We start from the raw sequence: 24346 nt of genomic DNA, 5'->3' as shown, positions 1-24346 counted from the left end.
GGCAGGAGCAGCGCACAAAACCTCCCATCTCCCCCTGGCCTCTGGAGCAGACAGCCACATGGGGCAGGCTTGACTGATCTAGGGCTGCAGGCAGGGAGCCTGCCTCAGAGAGCTGCTGGCCAGGAGCCACAGAGGTAAGTCTTCTGGCTAGAGCCTGCCTCTGGCACCCTGACCCCTCTCTCCGCACAATTCCCTGCCTCAGGTCTTTGCCCAAACCAGCTGCACCTGCCTTGTCCCAGGCCCTGCATCCCTTCCTGCACTGCTCCCCAGCCAGAATGCTGTCCTACACCTGTACCCCTCCCAGATCCTGCCTCCAAGCCCCTGCCCCAGACTGCAACCCCATCCTTTTCCCAAGATTTCTCCTTCACCCCAGTCTCCTACCCCAAGCTCCCTTCCACACCCAACCTCCATCCAGACCCTGCACCCCCTCTATAAAGAAGAGTAGCCCTTGACAGGAAAGTGCAGTCCTCACCCACCCAACAAAATCTGGGAGTTTCCTCATTAAAAAAATATTGCCCACCCCTGCTCTAGTGGGACCTTCCTCATGTGGCTGCAATTAGACTAGTATAAATGTGCTAGAGAAGCTTATTGCCATATGGGAAGGGGAACAGGTTATACTGACATACAGCATCTTTCGGCTGATATAACTGAGTCCACAGTAGGGGTTGCATTAGTCTACTTGCCAATAAAAGATTACAAAACAGTTATATCAGTACAAGAATGATGCTAAGACCAGGTCCTGTCTGAGCAGGATTTTGCTTGTAGGATTGACTTCAATGACACTTTGGGTATGGCTACACAGCAAAATTATTTTGAAATAGCAGCTGCTGTTTTGAGACAACTATGTGAGCATCTACCCAACACATCCACTATTTGCAAATAATTTCAAAATAGCTGGTGCCTTATTTCAAAATTGGTAAACCCAGTGCCTTTTTTGTGCCAGTACCGAGTACCAGCATCTCAGCAGCCCCAGCCTTGGGATTGGCTGGGGGTGGGGAGTTGAGAGCTGGCTGAGTACTGGCCCCTCTTTTTTGTAAGGGAAAAAAAAAAAGCCACTGGGTAAACCTCATTATGTTAGGAATAGCGCTTATTTCAAAATAAAGATTTTGACAGAGGGGCTGTGTAGCCAGGGAATAGAGCCTATTTCAAAATGAGCCATAGTGCGTCCAACAGCTCTATTTCAAAATAGGCTCTATTGTGTGTATGCTAAGCAAGTGCTCTACCATTTGAGCTGTTATGTGTAGGTGCTCTATTGTGAAGTAGCTGAGCACTATTCTGAAATGCAATTTGTGCGTAGCTGCACTATTTCGGAGTAAGCTATTTCAGAACACCTCTTCTGGAATAGCCTATTCAGGAAGAACATTGCTGAGTAGACATAGCTTTTAAGTTAAGAACCATCCCTGACATCACACCCAATAGTTCCCAGAAGCGCAGTTACTTGCTTCACTGCCCCATCTTCACATGCACAACCTTCCAGCTGGGCTTGGTATTCTACATCTAGGAAGGCCTCCAGGAGGTGTCCTGGCTTTTGCCTGTTGGGAATAAGTGTTGCGACAGATGGAAGTTTCTTATGTTCAATGTTTTGGGTTGCTGAGATTGTTACTTGCTCACCTCCAGAGCTGTGGTCTCCCCACAGTTGGCAAATCTTGCTTAAATGCTGCTTCATGCTTCACCCAGTAGTACTTGTTGTGGGTGTCTTACTTGACACAGTTTTAAAAGAGGCTCAGAACGTGAGTAGAGCAGGAGAGAGAGACCAACAGTGAAAAGACAAAACAGAGGAATGAAAGGGAAAAGAAAGGGTTGTCACTTTCCCGGCTCCTTTTAAAAACAAAAATTGATTCAGAAGTCAGCCCTGCCCACCGGAAAATGTAACTGCAGACTCAGAGGATCAGCTCCCTGCTTCAGAGAGACTTGTAGAGCTTGACATTCCAGAGCAGTAACAAATTCAACAGCACCACGAAACCAGGGGGCTCCAAACAAACAAAAGCAACTGCGTGATGTTAGCCTCTCCCCAGCTCATCAGCACGTGGAACATTAGTCTCATGCATTATACGTTATTTCCTCCCCCTCTTAGCTCTATAAACATATTTAAAGGGGAGCCAGAGTGCATCTTTCTGCTCTGCTGTGAAAAACAGGAGTTGATTTGACCTGTTCTCTCCTGCATACCCGCACGCTATGTCTTCCCATACATGTTTCCTTGTCTAAGGCTTAATTGCCTGGGATATTTAGTGTACACAGCTCTTGCCTACAAATGAGATGTTTCCTGCTGCTTGCACTTTTTTAGTGGGGTGGGGAGGGGGAGAATACCTGGGATCAATAAATCAGGTTGAACAATTCTCTACTCGCTCCCTTTTACAGGAAAGCAGCCTATTTCTCCACCTTCCCCCCCATTATTGTTCTATTATCTGTGTGAGCCAGGCATTGGCAAGAAGGGGGGAAAATGACAGGACATTCTAAACGAATTTAATGAAGTGGCTCCAAACATTGTATCAAAATAAATGAAGTGAATAATGCAAGAGCTCATTCCAGGTCCCTTCTACAACAATAACTATTGTGAGAGCAGCACATTTGAGGTGCTGGGGATGGATGGGTGAATACAACGGTGCCACTCCAGCACATTGCAGAGCAGGGAACAATGGCAGCCTGAAATGCTATATTTAATTGCAGTAATTCTTTGAGTCTGGCAGCCCTGGAAGGAAATGGAGGGAGGTAAAGAAGGAGGGAGGAGAATAGCTCGCGGCCTTTCCAATCTCAATGGACTATTTTCCTTCTGATGGCACGAGATTGGAAAGAAAAAGAGCCTGTTCTGTGTCTGCATGTTTTAACTCTGCTGTGAACCCATTATGCATTTTGAGTTGTTCATTGACGGCCATCAGCCAGGAGAGCTGGGCTCCAGCCAGCAGGAAGAAACTTGATTGATAAAATCATCACTTCCATTTACGAAGTATTTGCCTTCTGCTGAGGAATCCTAACTGAAGCGTAACAGCCATGGCCTCACCATGATCCTCATGGGGATCTAGTACAGAGCCCTTTAAAAGCTTAGATTGGCACCTCTGGAGCAGGTTTCACCCTAGCAGTAGGTCGCATTGGCTGCTCTCTGTGCTGACGAGTCCTATTCAGGTGGAGCACCCAAGGCCTGCCCAGAGCTCCTTGCGGTACTGGGTGCACAGGCCTCAGCCAGCCTCAAGGGCCTTGATAGGCTCTGATTCTGCCCAGGCAGTCTTACTGACATCGCCTCACTTACTGCCCAGAGTGAGCCCCTGGATTGGATATGGAGATGGGTTATGTTTTCTGAATTTTGACCACAAAATCGTTAGCGACTTTCCTGCCGCTACTCTTTGGATGGGATTATTTCAGTCTGTGCCACAGGAGACAGCCTCTGAGCCACTAGGAAAACACCTGTCTCTTTTGCTAGCCATTTGGAAACTACCCATGTATGTTCCCTCTTTCTGAGTGGAGCAACGCTCACAGGGTGGAGTTACCTGGGCTCTTTGTACAAAAGGGACCCTCCAAAGCTGTGTCTACACGTGCACGCTACCTCGAAGTAGCGGCACTAACTTCGAAATAGCGCCCGTCGCGGCTACACGCGTCGGGCGCTATTTCGAAGTTAACTTCAACGTTAGGCGGCGAGACGTCGAAGTCGCTAACCTCATGAGGGGATAGGAATAGCGCCCTACTTCGACGTTCAACGTCGAAGTAGGGACCGTGTAGACGATCCGCGTCCCGCAACGTCGAAATTGTTGGGTCCTCCATGGCGGCCATCAGCTGAGGGGTTGAGAGATGCTCTCTCTCCAGCCCCTGCGGGGCTCTATGGTCACCGTGGGCAGCAGCCCTTAGCCCAGGGCTTCTGGCTGCTTCTGCGTCAGCTGGGGATCCATGCTGCAGGCACAGGGTCTGCAACCAGTTGTCAGCTCTGTGTATCTTGTGTTGTTTAGTGCAACTGTGTCTGGGAGGGGCCCTTTAAGGGAGCAGCTTGCTGTTGAGTCTGCCCTGTGACCCTGTCTGCAGCTGTGCCTGGCACCCTTATTTCGATGTGTGCTACTTTGGCGTGTAGACGTACCCTCGCAGCGCCTATTTTGACGTGGTGCCGCGCAACGTCGAAGTTGAACATCGACGTTGCCAGCCCTGGAGGACGTGTAGACGTTATTAATCAAAATAGCCTATTTCGATGTTGCTACATCGAAATAAGCTATTTCGATGTTGGCTTCACGTGTAGACGTAGCCCAAGATGGCTACACAGCTCTGGGAGTTGAGTTTGTTGTCTAACTGTGGCAGAAGCAGCAGTGCAGTATCCTAGCACAACCCTTTGTTTTCAGATTGTTTACTTCCTACGTGCATGCTGTTAAGGCCATTGTTTGAGGTATGGGAGCTGGAGCCTTGCCAGCTCCCATTCCCTAGGTCAGGTGCATAAGAGTGCAGAATGTGGGATATTTATTCCCTGCACTGAACGTTGCCCCGGGTATGTTCACGTTGACCTTGCCCCGGTGGATTGGAATCCGTGCCATTTAATTCTCTTTCCCTCTCTAGCTTGGCAGATGCCCGTGCTCTCCCAATATTAACCACGCTGCCGGGTGAAACAATCCCACCACTGGAGGCTGTCTTCTAATGTATCGCTCATATGCCGAGTGTCTGAGGAGAGAGAGACGCATGCCACAGAAAGGGAGTGCAGAAGTCTAAAGCATCGGGCAGTGGTTCCCAACTGTTTCACTAGTGTGGTCCCCCAATTACCATTCACAGACGCCCATCAAAGCCAAGTTTAGCCACTATGTGCACTTTATTAAATGAAAAAGGAAACCCCAGCAGATTTTTGGACAACAATTAATACCATCCTTGGAAGACATTAAATTTAAAAATAATAATTGACAGTAATTTGGCATATTTAAAACTTATTTTCTGTGATGATTTTTATTTATTTATTTAATGTAATTTCTACAGGCTTCTGTAATACCCTCAGGAACCCCCAGAAGTCCACAGACTCCAGGTTGGAAACCACTGACATAGACTCAGGCTGCATCTATACTACGAGATAAATTTGAATTGACTCCAGTTTGCTTGCTTTTACCACATGACTGTCTTCACTGTAAAGCCCATTAGCTTCACTTTGGGTGCAGTCATCTCGAGATTACAAAATTGCAGTTACCTGATGGGTATAGTGTCAAGCTCGAATTCAGAAGTTCAATTAAAGGCAGGTGTGGAAATGTCATATCTTAAAAGCGATTTTATTAGCCTCCGGAGGTGTCCTGTATGTAACCAACAATGCCCCTCACTGCTCTGCTTTGGCTGCTGCTCTCCAGCAACAGGAAGACCATGAATTTCCAAGCAGGAGCAGCGAGACTTTACCTGTGGCCTCATGTTAGTGTGAGAGCCTGATAAATGTCTGTCTCTTTCTTTCTTTCTTTCTTTGTTATTAGGACTGTGAGTGCATCTACCCAGTCAAATAGCCCCTACAGGGAGTTTGCGGCTCTGCCTGTATTTTTCTCTGCTCTGCCTGGAGCCAGTACCTCATGTCAACAAGGCCATGCTGGGGGTCGTGCTTGCATAACGTGCTGAGAAACTCCTTCTCAGCAATCTACATTTGTGTGCAAACCCCCTTCTCTCCCCCACAGATGCCACACAGTCTGGGTCTTTCCTGCACTCAGCCACACCACATGGATAGCCCCCAACCCAACCCAGTCACCGGCTGCGCCTGCCCTTTGGTGCTGACCGTGCTGCCAGTCACATGTTTAGAGCGCCACGGGCAGGAAAGATATTACGGACTTTGCTGCTGCTGTGGGGAAGTCTCACCCACCCGGCTGCTAAAGGACTGGATCCTGCCAGAGAAGGACCAACTCACCTGTCTCTCCCTCCAGTGATCCCTGCCCCCACTTGGCCCATACCGGGGCTTGCTGCCACCAGGGAACAGTCTCCCTTGGCAGCTAAGAAATTCAGGGTTTGGCTGTTGCCATGGGGAAGGATCACTTCAACTGGCCCCCCACTGTACCCACCCGATGGGCCCATACCAGGGGCTTGCTGCTGCCGGGGAGGGAATCCAAAAATTCTTTTTTCCTGCATTTTTGTATCCTCTTTCTTGTCACTTTTAAAACCAGTTTGGGACCCCGCATTGTTTTCAGGCATCACATGCTTGCAAAGTGGGGAGGTGGGACACTCAGTGGATGGCCAGTTGAGACAGTCGTTGCACCCGTGTTGGCAACGTAATGGCACGGGAAACCAACCATTCTTTTTTCCTACACTTTTCTATCATTGTTCTTCTCGCTTCACTAAACAGTTCGGGCCCAGGCTTTGTTACAAGGGATCACATGCGCTGACAGGACACTCAGTGACTGGCCGGTTGAGAACACAGTCATTGCACGGAAGCCTCACAATTAGGGTGACCATCCGTCCCATATTAGGCGGGATGGTCCCGTATTTGGGACGACAAAAAGATGCCCCTTCTTATTTTTTAAAAGGGACCAATTGTCCCGTATTTGGGTGCTCCCCCCAGCTGACCTTTTCCACCAGCTGCTGTTCTCCGAGCCTCAGCAAAGTTGGGGAGCCTGGGCGGCTGCTGCATCTCTGCTGCTTCTCCAAGGCTTGGGGAGGGATGGCGGCTGCAGGCGACCCAGGGCTCCTGGGGGCTCCCGGCAGCTGCAGCTTTCCTGGCGATCAGGGACGCCAGTGGCTGACGCTTCCCTGGGGTTCCCAGGGAGGGCCTGTGGCTGCTGCCTCCTTCCCACTTCCCTGGGGCTTGGTGGAACTGGGAGGAACTGCCCCTCCCCACAAATCTCTCACAATGCACTACTGCAACAGTCAACGTTAGCCAATTTGTGCGTATGTGGCAGCAATGTGCCTCGACTTCGTGGGGCGCACGCAGGAAGTGAGGATGGTCAAAATCAAACTTACAAATTCTAGAATTAGAAATGTGATCTAAATAAATTCAAATTTATCTCGTAGTGTAGACGCAGCTTCAATCTCCTTTCCATCCACTTCTCTTTAAGCACATTTTCCCGTTTCCCCTCCTCTCCTCCTTTTAGCTCCTGTCCTTAACACTCTCTCCTGAGCCACTGAGGAGTATCAGTTAAAGGAAAATGTGTGACATGAATGCATGTGCAGGCCAGATTCTCACAGTCATCAGTGTTACACCCATTTATGCCAACTAAGCCCCTGGCTCATACACACCATAAAGATTTGCAGAGAGAGAGCTAAACCTAAGCCCAATACAGGCACTCCTGAAACTTTGGGAGCTGGCTTTGAAGCGTGGCACCCTCCTACCATGAACCCACCCTGAGGTAAATGCTCCCAGATCTCTAAGCAGTTTGAAATTGGAAGCACAATTCTGCAAGTCCAACTTTAACAGTAACCAGCTGGGGCATCACAGATAATGCATCCTGCTGTGGAATCAGCTGCATAAGCTGATGCACCCTGATAGTTACTTTTGCTTATAAATGTTCCTTCCCACCCCACCCTTCTTGCTCCTTGCCCCCCACTACATTTCCTCCCTGGACCATGCTCCTCATGTGCCTCACAGCCTGTGGTTTATAGCCAGAAAACAAAAGCAAACTCTCACTACAATTTGCATCAGAGTCACCCTGTGGACTGGCCACAGGGCCTCAGCCTCTCATTGGGAGCAGGGATCCCTTCCCTTAGTCAGCCCATCAGTCAGAATGTTTCCTAACCCAATTGCATTTTGCTGCCAGCTTTCCTCACAAATTCCTTCTTTGCACAGATCATGCTAAGACCCTTCCTATCCTGCACATTCAGAAAGGGGATTCCAATAAGCATGAGGAAAATTAAACAGCTCAAGAGTGGGCTCAATCCGACAAGCTATTTCTAACTCCTCAAAGTACAATAAGTGAAAAGATTAAAAGAGGGGGAGGGTGTGTAATAAGCAGAATGAGGAATTACGAAGTGGAAGCAGGACCTGTTGTTAATGAGGCCTCGCCCTTACCTTTGGCAAAGTGCAGTTCTGGAGCCTTGACATTTCATTCCCAATGCAGCTTTGAAATCTCCCAGCCTTCACCTCCGTCCAAAGCAGCAGTAGACAGGTACCAATGTGTGTGGCAGACCCCTCTGAGACCTGTGGTGTTCAGCATTAAACATGGCGGAGGGCTAACCCTCCCTGGTAACTGACTGAGAGGCTGGGATCAGAACAGGAACTTTTCACAAAGGACATTTAATTAAGAAACACAAATCACTGGGGAAGTCCACTGCTCTGCTCAGAAGTGACCACCACAGAACCGAGCAGGAACACATCACTAGCCCATTAGCACAGCTCTTTCCAAAGCCAAGCACCAAGACACAGATTCACATGGGGCCTGGCCTCAACCACATCTCAATTTGCAAGGTTAGTAACAAGGGGACTTTTCAGCTCTGGCGTTTGCATTCTGGCCAAGATGAGCAATGAGACTGCAGTACACAGCTCCTCCTGCCCCTTTTAGTACCTCAGCAGGGACGCCCACAACATAGCCCTGTGTCACTTCAAAGTCAGGGTCTATATTTTTGAGTCTTAACCTGTAGCAGAACAAAACCGCTTTCTTCCTCCCGAGTCTTCCTCACTGAATTCAAAATGGCGGATAGGCTATTTATAAAGTGGGTGATTGATGTAGGCGGGGCTATAGTACAGGTGGAGCTAAGCTTCCTATGTAAGGTTTTGGCTCAGAGGGAGCTGAGTCTGGGGTTAGATTGTGAAGAGGAAAGATTTGTCTGGTGGCTGAAAGCCCCTTTCTAGCCTTTGGCAAAGTGCAGGTCTGGAGCCTTGAAATTCTACCTGTTTGAGGCCTGTAGTTAGTCCTGAGTAATTACTGATTAGCTTAGCTGGCACACTTGTTCCTCCACTCTGCCTTTCCCCTCCCAACAGGTTCCCTTTTCCCTTGTCTTCTTTTGTGAATCCCATCATTAAATCTCCTGGGTTACTGCCTGTCTTGAGTGAGCCCTCTTCCTGTATTGTTACTTAGCGCTTGCCAGCTTGCACTGCATGGTCTTACAGAAGAGTATGATACTGACTCCACACAGTGTCAGGGAGAGAAAACATTTAGAGAAGCCAATTAAAATCCCATTAATCACAGAGGGACTGAGTTACCTCACAGGCATGCTGTGACAAATCTATCTGAAGGTGGACTCACAGCCTACAGTAAATGCCTTGTCCGCTGTATGAACCAGTCTTGCAAATGACATTTTACTGAGTGCAGCTCTAACGCTCTATTCTGGATTGTGTAAGCAGCAAGGGACAGTGACAAATCTAATCAAGGATTGGGATCTTTCAATAATACAACATATTTTGAGTCAAGTCATGGCAGCTTAATACTATTTGTTTAAGAAAGGACACCAAAGGAGCTGGTTTGACCTTGGCACCCAAGCGACCAAACAGAAGGAACGCTAAATGCGAAGAGGAAAGCTGTTGATTAGGTTTGGGTGGGATGACTGATGAAAGAAAGCTGTGAGATGTTATAAATGACCAAGAAGAACAGAGTGATGTGAATGTCTGGCACAAAGATAAAAGGACAGAAAATGGGGGCCCCAGCCAGCTGGACAGAGGGAGCCAATGAGACATGCAGGCGTGATGGAGGTGTCCAAAGCACGAAGAGACTCTCTCTCTCTTTCCTAGCCTTGAATTACCCCAATACAAATCATCAAAGCTGTGTAATCCCTGCTCCCTCTCAGCACCTCAGTAGTTACTGTTCATTGCCACAAACTTATTTACAGAAACAGCTACATGGCATACTTTGAAAAACACAGGATGTTTCTCTCTCTTTTTTTTGGCCAGCGAAATCTGTCGGGGTTTGATTCTTCTCATGCTCGAGCTGGTGCCAATCCAGATTAGCACCACTGAAGTCAATAAGGTCCAGGAGTGGAAGTGAAGAGAATCAAACCTCTCAGTTACAAATTACCCCTGACTCCCACCCTGAACTATTTTAAGAGACAAAGCTTCTATTGCTTATATTTCAAAAGAACCTAAAGGCTCCTGATGAGATCAGGGCCCTGTTGTGCTGGGTGCAAGACACAGTCTCTGCGCTGCAAATCATACAACCTAAATGGACAAGACAGGAGGAGGAAGAGAGACACAGAAGTGACATTCCCAAGGTGACGCAGCAGCTCACTGTGGAACTGGGAAGCGAGTCAGGCCAGTGGTGTATCTACTAGACAAAGCTGTTTCTCTGCTAACACTCTGAAATAGAGCTAATAGCCAGGACTTCCATTTCCCTGCCAGTATTCAGTGTTCTCTCTGATTTTTTCCATTCATCGATCCAGTTCTACCCATGGGCAGAATAAATGTTATGCGTACCAAGGCATGAACGGATGTGCACCACCAATAGAACACAGGCTGCCCGCTGTGGGTGGCTGTCCACACTGCTAGTCAGCTGGGAGGCACCTGAATTTCTACTGGGTGACTGCTCAAGCACTCAGCTTACAGGAACCACTGCCAGTATTGCAATGCTTCCTCCCCACCTGCCCCCGCCCTGCCTGCTTCACGCATAAAAACAGGTAATACTAAATAGCCATCAATGCTGTGCTGGCTTCTCAGATGGAAACCATGAACCACTAGCTTCAGCTCAGATGGGTTTTAGGACTTTGTATAAGCCCTCCTGTGCCCTTTGATCGTGAGCCATCTACAGCAGCACTACATGGGAGCTACCCCATCACAGCTGCCTTCAGACTGGCCTGTTCAGGGATAAACATGCAAAGCAGATTTGAGATTTGGCATCCTTAGCATAAAATCAGTGTGGAAAGGACAGAGGGATTTTTAAAACACCTTTAGGGCCCTGGATCCTATTGCTGGCTTAGGGTGAGACTGGCAGCTGGGGTCAGTTCTTATACTGATGGTTGAAAGCTCTTGTGTAATTAATTAACAAATCCCGAATAAAACTAAGGCTAGAGAAGCCCACTGTCTTACGCTGAAGGCTACATTATTCAGACATTGCTTTGGATATTTGAAGCATAGTGACATGCGATGGAAGAACAGCTAATAGGCACATTTTGTCATTCTGCAGGTAACTAGAAAATTCGCTTATTTCAATCAAAGCAAGAGCAGCAGCCTTCCTTGCTTCAAAGGAAGCCCTGAGTCTTTGCTTCCAAGAGCAAAAGAAAGAATGAAGGGAAAGCAGATGAGTTCTGCTAGAAGAGGCAGTGAAAGATGTTTCCATGCTGGAGCTATCCCCTCTGGGCTTGGAGAGCAGTTTTAAGAGGCCTGTCGTATGTAATCTAGCAGCTGTCTTTAAAATGCAAAGGGAATTTCTTAGTGAGAGCTGGCAGTACACACAAACAGAGCAGCCGCATCGCTTCCCCAACCATTAATATTACATACACGGGCTGTTTAATTTGCACTTCCACACAGAGTGGTGCGCAGGCAACCTGCTAACGAAGGACTTGTTGACAAAATCCCAGCTCAAATTTGCAAGAAGCTAAAAAGGATGTTCCACTCACCAGGATGGTCCTTTTCACTCTGTTCAGACTCAGTCTCGTAAATTCCATATTTACATGCACTAAAAATTCTTTCTATGTCTATTCCAGGCAGGTGTGTATGCTGCCCTCATCAGCTCACTAGCTGAGTACTTTTTGAACGTCCATACTTGAAACCTTTCAGCCAGAAGCCAAACAATAAAGCATTCCTTACCAAAATCCTGTGCAGAGCCATTGTTCAGTATTATCCTCATTTTGCCTATGGAGAGACTGAGGCATCTAGTGCCTAAGGCACTAATTCAGAAACGTGCCTGCCCATCTTCAAGTATGTGAGCAATGCTATTGAAACTGGGGTCAGTGAAACTTGCCAAACAGAGCACAAGTCTGGGGCACCCAACTTCCTCTGCTATCTGTTTTCATGGCTTTATCTCAAAGACTCTGAAAATATTTGACATGTACCTTGGAATCAAATCCCTTTACCAGCCACTAATGTGCAGAGCATGGCAGATATTTAAAAGCTACCGGCACCATGCACATTCTACACCAGGCGTGTCCAACCTGCAGCCCGCGGGCCGCTTGCGGCCCTGTATGGCTAGTAATGCAGCCCCACAAGATCATAAACTTTTAACATTATTATGTGATTTATATACATTAACTATATTATATATTTTGTACGCGACCCAAGACTATCTTCACTCAATGCGGCCCAGGCAAGCCAAAAGTTTGGACACCCATGTTCTACACAAAAGGAAAAAGAATATGTTTTCCCACTAAAATTCTATGAGGGAATTTAGGAGGAGAGAATGTAATTACCTAGGATGGCATTATATTCTGATAATATGCGCCAAAATATAATTCTGCTGTAATCCTTGGGGCGTGAACTAGGCACAATACAGAGCATAACACATCGTATATCAGAAGCAAATTCAAGCCCTAAATCTGATTTTTATGGGGCACTTATATCTTTCTTGGAAGGATTCAATTTTTATCAGTAAATGTTGGTAAACAGCAATTTCACCTTACACTCAAACTTATGAAAAATATTTCCGTTGATAACAACAGAAATTAAGATAGTCAAAGTCATTAAAATGCAACTTAGGAATTTATTAGTTACCTTATTATGATATATGATACTGACAATTTTTGATTTTACAGTTCTAAAGCTTTAACTTTTTGAATCTCAACATCAACCATCATTAACTAATTATTGTCCTTAACTAATTGTTATCTGACCCCTTTCCCGCAGTGTGCAGCGGCAGTTAGTAAGGCAAATAGGATGTTAGGAATTATTAAAAAAGGGATTGATAATAAGACAAAAGATATCATACTTCCCCTATATAAAACTATGGTACGCCCACATCTCGAGTACTGCGTGCAGATGTGGTCTCCTCACCTCAAAAAAGATATATTGGCATTAGAAAAGGTTCAGAAAAGGGCGACTAAGATGATTAGGGGCTTGGAAAGGGTCCCATATGGGGAGAGGCTAGAGAGACTGGGACTTTTCAGTTTGGAAAAAAGGCGATTGAGGGGCGATATGATAGAGGTATATAAAATCATGAATGGTGTGGAGAAAGTGAATATAGAAAAATTATTTACCTTTTCCCATAATACAAGAACTAGGGGACACCAAATGAAATTGATGGGTAGTAGGTTCAAAACTAATAAAAGGAAATTTTTCTTCACACAGCGCACAGTCAACCTGTGGAACTCCTTGCCCGAGGAGGCTGTGAAGGCCAGGACTCTATTAGGGTTTAAAAAAGAGCTTGATAAATTTTTGCAGGTCAGGTCCATAAATGGCTATTAGCCAGGGATAAAGTATGGTGCCCTAGCCTTCATAACAAGGGCAGGAGATGGATGGCAGGAGATAAATCACTTGATCATTGTCTTCTGTTCTCCTTCTCTGGGGCACCTGGCATTGGCCACCGTCGGCAGATGGGATGCTGGGCTTGATGGACCTTTGGTCTGACCCAGTATGGCCATTCTTATGTTCTTATGTTCTTATGTTCCCATAACTTCTTGCAACTGTGAAAATGTAAATTGGGAAAAATATAAAACAGCTTGAAACTGACGATCAACAACTGCGAAAACTCAAATGAATAAAAATGCTGAAGACCAAGCATCTACATTAGCCATTGAAATTATATATGTGAAAATATTGAATTCTCTGTCTGTGTATGTGTAAATAGTTGGTAGATGAGGAGCCAGTTGGTGGCACTCAAGAATATGTGGCATAGGCCCTGGATTTAGCAGAACCAATAAAACTTTTTGCACATGGCAGCTCTTTACATCAGCCAGAGGCATTTTTCAGATGCTAGGTTTGGAGAAAATACCTTCCTGTTTGACATGCAATTTCTGAGTGACACAGCTGGCCTTTCATAGGTTCACAGATTCCAATGCCAGAGGGGACCACTGTGATCAGTTGGGCCTCTCACATAAGCCAGGCCATAGAACTGCCCCTTAGATATTTCCTTTAAAAACTCTTAAAAATCGAATCTTGATTTAAAAATAGCCAGTGACACAAGAGCCACCATGATCCTTAGTAAACTTTTCCAGTGGTTAATGACCCTGACTGATAGACATTTACGCCTTATTTCCTCTCTGTAGCCTCATAGGGTTTGGCCAGAGCAAGACAGGAATAATTCAAACCGCCAGCCCATCCTGACACACATGCAAAGAATTCACTTTCCAGTTTCGGTGTGTTAGGAGCCATTACCCTTCCTCTCCTGACAGCCCAAGACAGATTAAGATGGTTCTTCTGCATGTGTATAATTCTGCTGTGAAGCAAAACCTCAAGGATTTTCTTTTATTCATTGATCCAGGGAGACATGAGCACAAGCAAATATTTATGGTTGTGAGCATCTACTATTTACTTTAAATGAGCACAGACACCAAGAATCCTAGAACTGGAAGGGACCTTGAAGGGTCATCCAGTCCAGTCCCCTACTCTCACTGCAGGACCAAGCACCCTCCATATCATCCCTGACATATATTTGTCTAACCTGCTCTTAAATATTTCCAATGATGAAGATACCACAATCTCCCTAGGCAAGTTATTCCAGTGCTTAACCACCTTCAGGGTTAGGAAGTTTTTCGTAATAGCCAACCAAAACCTCCCTTTCTGCAATTGAAAACAGGTGCTTCTTTCCAACCATCAGAGGATAAGGAGAATAATTTTTCTCCCTCCTCCTTTTAACAAACATTTAGGTACTTGAAAGCTGTTATTGTGTCTGCTCTCAGTCTTCTCTTTTCCAAACTAAACAAATTCAATTCTTTCCATCTTCACGTCACTAGTCATGTTTTCTAGACCTTTAATCATTTTTGTTGCTCTTCTTGGACCTTCTCCAACTTTTCCACATCTTTCCTGAGATGTGGTTCCCAGAACGAGACACAATACTCCAGTCGAGGTCTAATTAGTGCAACGCAGAATGGAAGAATGACTTCTCCTGTTTTGTTTACAACACTCGTGTTAGTGCAACCTGGAATGTCTGCTTTTCTTGCAATGCTTTCACACTGTTGACACATATTTAGCTTGTGGTCCACTCTGCCCACTTTTTCCCTTTCTGCAATACTTCTTCCTAGACAGTCACTTCCCATTTTGCATGTGTCAAACTGATTGGTCTTTCCTATGTGGCAAACTTTGCACTTGTCTTCATTGAATTTCATCCTATTTACCTCAGGCCATTTACCCAGTTTGTCTGGGTCATTTTGAGTTAAAATTCTATCCTCCAAAGCACTTGCAACTCCTCCAAGCTTGGTATTGTCTGTAAACTTTATAAGCATACTCTCTATGCCATCATCTAAATCATTGATGAAGATATTGAATAGAACTGGTTCCAAAAGTGATCCCTGCAGAACACCACGGCTACGTCTACACGTGCACGCTACATCGAAATAGCTTATTTTCGATGTAGTGACATCGAAATAAGCTATTTCGATGAATAACGTCTACACGTCCTCCAGGGCTGGCAACTTCGACGTTCAACTTCGACACTGGGCAGCACCACATCGAAATAGGTGCTGCGAGGGAACGTCTACACACCAAAGTAGCACACATCGAAATAAGGGTGCCAGGAACAGCTGCAGACAGGGTCACAGGGCGGACACAACAGCAAGCCGCTCCCTTAAAGGGCCCCTCCCAGACATACTTGCACTAAACAACACAAGATCCACAGAGCCGACAACTGGTTGCAGACCCTGTACATGCAGCATGGCTCCCCAGCTGCGGCAGCAGCAGCCAGAAGCCCTGGGCTAAGGGCTGCTGCACACGGTGACCATAGAGCCCCGCAGGGGCTGGAGAGAGAGCGTCTCTCAACCCCTCAGCTGATGGCCGCCGTGGCGGACCCCGCTATTTCGATGTTGCGGGATGCGGATCGGCTACACGTGCCCTACTTCGACGTTCAACTTCGAAGTAGGGCGCTATTCCCATCCCCTCATGGGGTTAGCGACTTTGACATCTCGCCACCTAATGTCGATTTCAACTTCGAAATAGCGCCCAAAACGTGTAGCCATGACGGGTGCGCTTTCGAAGTTGGCGCCGCTACTTCGAAGTAGCGTGCTCGTGTAGATGCGGCCCACAAGTCATATCCTTCCAGCATGACCATGAACCAGTGATAACTACTCTCAAAATGGTTATCCAACCAATATCAACCCACTTTATAGTAGCTCCATCTAGTTTGTATTTGCCTAGTTAATTGATAAGAAGGCTAGGCAAGACTGTATCAAATGCTATGCTAAAGTTTAGGTGTGCCATGTCTACCACTTCCCCCTCATGATTTGTTCTTACAAATCCATGGTTGCTGTTTCTTATTACCTTATTACCTTCTAGATGTTTGCACATGGATTCATTAATTATTTGCTCCATTATCTTTCCTGACAAAGAAGTTAAGCTCACTGGTCTGCAATTCCCTGGATTGTCCTCATTTCCCTTTTTACAGATAGGCCCTACATTTGTCCTTTCCCAGTCTTCCGGCGTTGCTCCCATTTTCCATGGCTTTTCAAATATGAGAGCTAATGGCTCAAATACCTCCTCCATCAGCTCCCTGAGCATCTAAATATACACGCCGCTGAAGTAAACTGCCTGCAGCAAGGCCTTTGACTTGCAAAGTGTGGACAGCCCCATTCCAACTTGCAGTACTTATCCCTTAGCAATCAGCCTTTAATGAAATGCTGTTACAGCCATTGGCCACATGGGATGCTGCTCTGATTAGCTACTTTTCCCTTTCCCTGAGAAACAGTGTGGCTCCCCTAGTGATGAAGCTGGACTGCCACCTTTTTGGGTAACCAGTGAAGAGCTTGTGAACTAGCAGCTGTTCCTGCACTTCACCCACACTGCAAGGAGTCTGTGGAGTTGCAGCTGCCCAGAAAACCAACTCCAGACACTTGTCAGGGAATAGATCTATTTGTTGTTCCTCTCCTGAGCTATTCAAAAAGAGATGGTGTCTGGATAAGCTCCATTGGATCGGAAGCACCTCCCAAGATGGCGTGTTGTTGCCACTGTGGTTAAGGGAAGATTGGAGCAGATGACTGTACAGAGTGTGAAACCAGAGAGCGCAATTAATGAGCAGTTGTAATGATAAGAAAGCAAAAATCAGAAGTAACATCCCACCATCCTCCAGGTTCCTGCTGCAGCTTTGTTTGGAAAGGCAAAGTGTGAAGCCAAGTGAGCTTAACCAAACAGATCCTTCCTTCCTCCTGTAAACAGGCACAAGGAGAACACAACATGTGAGAGTTCAGCGACAACCCACATCTGTGTGGGGGTGGGCGACCAAAACATCCCCAGTGCTGGCTACGCATCACTCACCCAGTGCAAGGAGGCTGCTGTGGGCTTAGTCTGACATCTCGTTATTATACTCATTTGGAGTCCCTGTCATGGACCAGAACTCCATTGTGCTAGGCTGTGTACAAATCCACAATACAGATGGCCCTTGTCTATACTTAAAGATGAGACTGAGCTAGCTATGTTGCTCAGGGCCATAAAAGAGTACATGACCTAGCTCCCAGGCAGAAAGGAGAATTAATTACATCTACGTAATGGCGCTACTGTGACAACACTGTTGCCCCACAGCGGTGCCGCCATGGTTGAGGAGTGTAGATATGGCCGTGTAAAGGTGCCTTAAAGTGAGCAGAAGTTACAGTCAGATTCAGTTTAAGGCCTGCTTTACACTGCTAAAGTGGTGTAAAGGGACCTTACTGTAAATGAGACTCAGGGACTTGAATCCTTCATCTCCCACATTCCAGAAAGGTGCGGCTCTCGAGCTCAATCTGGTTTGGACCAGAAATTCCACCCTGGAATTGAGTAATCCTTCCAACAAAAGGATTTCCTGCTCTGGTTGAAACAGAGATTTAGTGCCACTAGGGCCTGGGTTATATGGGGTGTTTAACTATCCCCTCTCTTCCCTTAGTTCCATCTGTGCAAACAACACTGAGAGTACTAGAGTAACGAGGGGTCCTGTGGCACCTTATAGACTTACAGAAATTTATGAGCATAAGCTTTCGTGGGCAAAGACCCACTTCGTCAGATGCAGGTAGTGGAAATTAGCAGAGGCAGGCATAAATGGGCAGGCCAGAGCAAGGCTGGACATAATGAGGTTAACTCAGTCAGGGTGGGTGAGGCCTACTACCAGCAGTTGATCTGGAGGTGTGAACACCAAGAGAGGAGAAACTGCTTTTGTATTTAGCCAGCCAGTCACAGTCTTTGTTTAATCCTGAGCTGAGGGTGTCAAATTTGCAGATGAAATGCAGCTCAGCAGTTTCTCTTTGGAGTCTGGTTTTACATTTTTTTTTGCTGCAGGATAGCTACTTTGAAATCAGTTACTGTGTGTCCTGGGAGATTGAAGTGCTCTCCTACAGGCTTTTGCACATTGCCATTTCTGATATCCGACTTGTGTGCATTTATTCTACTAGAGTACTCGAGAAGACAGGCATCAGGCACATTTATCACCAGCTAGATCTGTTCTGAGAAGTGGCAAATCTACACTTGTCCCCCTGTTGTTTTAGCACTGGTGGAGACATTGATAGGGGGACTATTAAATTATCTTAGTCTACATCTACACTATTGCAGAAGGTCAGCTTAACTTATGCAGGTTCATGAATAATGAAGGTGGAATAAACGTACTTTAAGTAGAATTCTCTTCTGCTTCTTATCTGGAATAGAGTACCGGGGTCAACCCGTGAGTGATCTGTGATTGATTTTGCAGGTCGTGACTAGATCTGCTAAATCAATTGCCAGCGTATCAGTCTCAGAGCGCTGATCCTCATAGTAATGTAGTTGTTTGCCTTAGGCTATGTCTACACTAGACATAGCAGTTGACAGCTGCTTAGCTATGCCAATTGCATAGCTAAAATTGACTTATCAGTAGTGGACTTCAATGGCTCTATATACAGAAGAAGGTCATTGGAAGCATTTCTCCCATCAACTTTCCTTACCTTGCTGCTCATGAGGAGCTCTGTGGTTGATTTGACCCTGGAAATTGCCGTTTTGCATATGCACTAAACAAAACCCCGGAAGATCGACCCTGAGCAGGGTGAACTTCTGTGGAAGGATAGACATAAGCTGAGTGTGAATGGAGCCTACACATTAAAGGAAATCTCACAAACTGCTCCAAACCTGACTTAGCTGATGACTAGATGAAGCTCTGCTGTGTGTCACAGAAGCTGGTTATCCCCGTTGGATAGGCCTCTGTTCTCCCTTGAGTGTAAATTCTTTATCTACATGACAGTGATTTGCTTTTGACAGTGACTGGAGATGGTTCCACATGAATGCAGCATGTTCAGTGCTCAGCAGCAGGGTAAATCCATCCCACCGGCCAACCACATTTCTTGCAAGAGGCTCCTATGGTCCAATATGAATGGGATGGCTTCCATTCCCCTTCCCATGCAGTCAGATCAACTGCTCAACTGCTGACCTTTTGGCTGCAATACACTCCACAAAACAGCACATCCCAACCACTGCAAGTCACCATGCCTTTGCTATAGCCATGGAACTTGTAGCTACACACAAATAAATGAAAATTATGCCTCCAGGGCCTCCAGATGGGGAACTTTGTGTAATTTATTTGTAAGACATATAACTTTGCTGAATCTTCCCAGATCTGGGTCTAATGGCTTATTGTAGTGCTATGATTGGGCCATGAGGACCACCTGTAATTGACTCATTTTGCCCTGATCCTTTGAGCCTGCATTGCGCATGAGTGGGAAATTTCTATACAGCTTCAGCAAACACATGCAAATTTTAGGGTACTGCTCTGTCTCCAGGAACTGAAATAGAGAGAACAATAAAACCCTCAGAGAGTGTCCATTCATGTGCTTCAATAATTCACACCTTGATTTATTATGCAAATACACAGGAAGAGGACTCATTAACCTGAACTGCAGAGAGACACTCGCTGTGACATTCTAGGCCTACACTACATCTAATATTACTCTCCACATTCTCCTGGTATGTTTGCCCCATCTCTGGCTATGCCAAGTAACGCTGTCAAAATTGTCCTCAAGGGCATGTTTATAAAAAGAAACAAGGGCCAATAATTGTAGCTCTCTTTCTGGCTGTCCCATACTGAACACCATCTGCATCTCACACAGCAGTCTTTCCAGGCAGAAATGCACATGAGTGTTATATGCAGGGGTCTGACAGACTTATCTGGCCCCTGGGCAAAGTGGGGAAGAGGCAGCCCTCAGCTCCTGGAAGGGGTGGTGCCTTAGGGAGAAAGGGTGAGGCTGGGAGCAGCCAGCCCTCAGCACCTCCCAGAATGCCCCATTGCTGGCCTCCCCCAGTTCTCAGAGCCACCGAGAGCATGCTGCACAGTGCTCCAACATGCACTTCATAATTTGTTTGCATTATTAGACTTTTCCCCAACACAAAGCATAACAGTAGAAGAGCGAAGAGTTTGTAATTGGTTGCACTGAGATCCTTCAATTTGCATACAACTGTCCCTTAATCCAAGGACAGTTGTAAGCACTGCTGGCAGACTCTTTTAGAGTAAATGAGGACAAAGAGAGAGAGGAGCTCAAAGTAGGAAAAAAGATGAAGCCCACCAAAATGCAAATTTTATTCGCAGCTGGTATGTTTATAAATATATATTACATTCTTACAATCTACAATACATTCTAAATACACATGGATTCAGTCAAGGCGTTTGTGGGTAAGGTGGGGTACTAAACTGGACAGCCTAGGCTTGGTGGCCGTGAGAGACTGGGTAATCAACTAAAGGCATGGGCTTTGTCGGCAAACCAAACAAAGGTTAGGAAAAAAGCGGAAGCCCAAACCAAACCGTAGTTCCTTGGCGCTTTGCCTCTGGCCACCGGCGATTAATCCTGGATCAAAGAGATAACTTCTCAGTTTTAGGGCAGGAGGGCACTTCAGATTCAAAGGGTGATATTGGAATTCTATTGTCTATACATACGAGAGGGATGAGAAAAGACTATCGTCACCACTGCGTGAAACAAATGTTATTTACCAAGTTTAGCCATTTAGCTCTCAGAATGTGTAATGCTCCTCCATGGCCTTCACACTGCCCTATAAATACGCTCAGCAGAGGTTTGGGGAAGCAAGATCAGAATGGAAACGAGCGACTTAGCTTCGGAAGGGTGGGGAGAACAAAGAATTGGTTTCTGAGCTCAGCATGAGTTATAATTGCCCAAAAGAGTGGCCAACTTTGGTAAATTACAACATGTAAAGCATGCAGTTCCAAGGGCTCCTGCACTTGGCAAAACTGCACTGTGGATAAATAAATTTGCATCTCAGGGACGAGAAAAGCCACACCTTCCAGACCAGATTAATGCTAATAGGTGCCCCTAGCATATCAAACGAGAGTGCTCCAGGAAAATGCCTGGGGAATACAAATTTAAACAGGAAAACCAGATAAAACGGGCTTCTTTAAAAGACTCGAGGTCTCTCAAACTTGTCCCAAGCCAACCTTCCTTTATATGAGCAGTACATTGGTTATAGATTATACCTTCTATGTTACAAACTAAGAAATACTGAAAATTGGCCAGCAAAGTTTATTATTTCATCTACTTAAAAAGAAAGCTTCAGTTATCACTGTACATTGTATATCCGTTCTCAGTGCTTCGACGGTGATCATGCGGGTCCTGTAAACAACTCAGTCACTCCCTCTAACCCCCTTTGATTCTTTGGAAACTCATAACTCTTCAACTGTGGTTGCTGTTCTGCTCACACTGCACTTGTTTGTCAGCTTTAAATTAACGTTCTCAGCTGGATGTCCTCTGCTTGTGTCTTCAATGAGAAGCCTCCTTTTGTTGATCCGTTTATTCCAAGCCTGATTTTCACTTTTAACCACAGCCTGTGATATTGAACATTAGAACTGTGTGAGCTTTGTAATATCTAAACTGTGCTGGAGTTTGTTATTTTTATTGATTTCCTGGGAAAGTTCCGAGAATGAGATCTTATTATTTTGCTAAGGTTTTTTCCCCCATGTTGCCAGGCATCAAGAAACGTCACACGTTTTGCTCTGTTCTCCAAGCATGTAGAACAGTTGAGCTGTATGAGGTGTCCAGGATCTCTGTTTCTCAGATGGTTTTGGGTGGCGTTCTGGGGCTCCACTGAGGTATTATCCACCTCTTGAGTCCCATTTGCCAATGCATTTTTTGCCCCAATACCCAAAATTAAAGGCAGAAAGGTGAGTGAAAACCAAAAATCAAAATGGTCCTTACTGTCTTGTTACACATTCTCATGTAATCTTTCCATATAGTTTCTTAGCTCTTTGCACTCCCCAAGGTCCATATCCTGGCACACCCACTTAATATCATCCTCGCTACTCATCAGGATGGAGCTGACGGCAGGGCACCCATCATCAGAGGAGATGGTGGTAAAGGTGGTGAATTTGACTCTTTTCCGCTTGGAGGTAGGAGAGGCGGTTGGTTCACTTTTTTGTTCTTTCCCTTCCATAAACATGGGCTCTGATGACCTAAAGATCTGGCCATTGACATTCTTTTGGGCATTTGTGTTGAGGAGATATTTGCTTTCCTCAAAGTCCATCCCTCTGTCAATGGCAGTGATGCACTCATCTGGTTGGGATGAGAAGTTAATGTGATTCTCCAGAAGTTCTGCCCTGTTGCTCAACCCAACCCAGTCATGAGAGTGGCTCATGCCTTCCTGCTCTTCAAAGGGGACCTGCTTGTGCCTGTACTTCAAAGCAAATGTGACACAGTTGATAAGGAAGACAAGGATTGCCAAACAGAAGACTCCCAACAAAGCATACATGCCTATCTCCAGATCACTGAGACCTCTGGGTGTCTGCACAAGGTCATTCTCTTCCAGGTCCCCATTGCTCCTTGGCAGGTCCACCTGTGCAGGGAAACTGGTGAAATCTATTGGAATGTTCTGAAGATGGCTTTCATCATCCAGAAGGCTTTCTTTGTCCTCTTTTTTACTTAAAACAGATCTGTCTGTGGTAGTTCCTTTGCCTTCCATTCGGCCCACCGAGGAGCTGCTGTAATATTGACCATCTGGCCTAGCTCTGTCCTGTGTGTTGGTTTTCTGACGCCGGTCACTTGCATGGTTTTCCAGGTGGATGCCAGGCCCGCCCTGCTTGCTGTCGCTGACATTAGGGTTGGCGTCACTCTGCCCGAACTTGACTTTAATGTTCCCATTCCCAACAGCTAGGATGCTCTTCCTTTTGGATTTCTGGCATGGTTCACTGATCACCATCTCCACTTTCACTAGTGCCCCCTGGCCTTCCATCTCAGCAGTTACCATGGGCCACTTGAACTTAGGGTCATGGTGAATGGACACCACCTTTTCATCTAGAGAGGTTGCCACCAAGGAGAAATGTTTGACATCATAAATATCCAGGGGCATGACAGATCCATCACTGAACTGGATCCAGCAACTGATGGCTGCTTCCTGTAATGTATAAAACACATACACAGAAAATAACCAGCATAGGAAACACATTGTCTCCCCACCAATCCCCTGTTCCCCTCAAAAACACATTTATAACCACGAAAGAAATGAGTGAACGAGAAAATTAATGCCACACTAAGCATTCATATGAAATACTACAGGTTAATCCTCTTTCACCTGGAACTCTCTCATCTGGCTACATCTGTAATCTGGCATGATTTCAGTTAGCTGGATGACCACTTATCATGGGTGTGGCCAAGTTTTCCACTGCCTTATAAAGTTTGTTTACAGCCACTAGCCCTGGCTCTCAGAGTTCTGTGCTGTTATTCAGCTGTAATATATCCTTAAATGTCTTCTTAGAGCCCAGTAAGCAGTGGAAGTGTTGGTAATACTGATTTCCTGTGGTCTGGCAAATTCGCTCGTCTGGCTCTGGTCAGGTCCTGAGGGTGCCGGACGAGAGTGATTCCAGCTGTAGTATTAAGCACCCACTGGGATTTAGATTTGTTTTCCCTGGAGGTGCTATAAGGGAGCTGTGCCCCTTGAGATCTGTGGAGTCTACTTCAGCACGACAAGTAGACTGCGTGTCAAAAGGCATTCTCAGTTACGGACTTAATGTACTGCTGTTATACATTTCAATGAAAAATATTTATTAGTTTATTTCTAAACTCCTTAAGGTACTAAGTCTCTTTTTGTAGAGATATTATACGTTAAAACCACCTAACCTAGCAAACAAAGCAACAGTGGCTCCAGGTCTTCTAGCTTTGTTTTTGCCTTTCAGCATACAAATGGTTTTGCACAAGCAGGGTCAGTGGGGGATGGTTGTTGCCCAAGCAAAATGCTCAAGGTAAATTTCACACCTGCTAACAATGAAAGGCCAGTCTCCACTTCCCCTTTTTTTAGAAGTGCATTGTCCTGATCTCACATCCTCTGAAGCCAACAGAAGGTAGAGCTACCTCATTCAGCCTGGGCTGATTCGGGTTGAGCCCGAAACCTGCATCTTACAGAGACAAGAGATGTTTCCAATGTCTCTAGCAATTTGGGGAGCCTCCATGTTTGTTTGCCTACTTGAGATTCCTTTAAAGGGGGGGGGGTCTCACCTTCAAAGGACAG

General features: G+C 46.0%; 1 protein-coding gene across 6 annotated transcripts in view; it reads right to left on the bottom strand.

The window, feature by feature from the left end:
• Positions 1-20396: 20396 nt before the first annotated feature.
• Positions 20397-24346, bottom strand: part of LOC142022784 (transmembrane protein 132D-like) — a 592725-nt gene continuing 588775 nt past the window's right edge. For all 6 annotated transcript variants that reach the window (XM_075012989.1, XM_075012990.1, XM_075012992.1 and 3 more), the window contains one exon: positions 20397-23236. In XM_075012989.1, coding sequence (XP_074869090.1) covers positions 22052-23236 — 1185 coding nt within the window. In that variant the 3' untranslated portion in view covers positions 20397-22051. The remainder of the gene's footprint in view (positions 23237-24346) is intronic.

Source organism: Carettochelys insculpta, chromosome 18, assembly GCF_033958435.1.
Source record: "Carettochelys insculpta isolate YL-2023 chromosome 18, ASM3395843v1, whole genome shotgun sequence".
Classification (NCBI taxonomy): Eukaryota; Metazoa; Chordata; order Testudines; family Carettochelyidae; genus Carettochelys; species Carettochelys insculpta.
The sequence above is the reverse complement of the archived record's forward strand: the minus strand, read 5'-3'. Positions and strand labels throughout refer to the sequence as shown.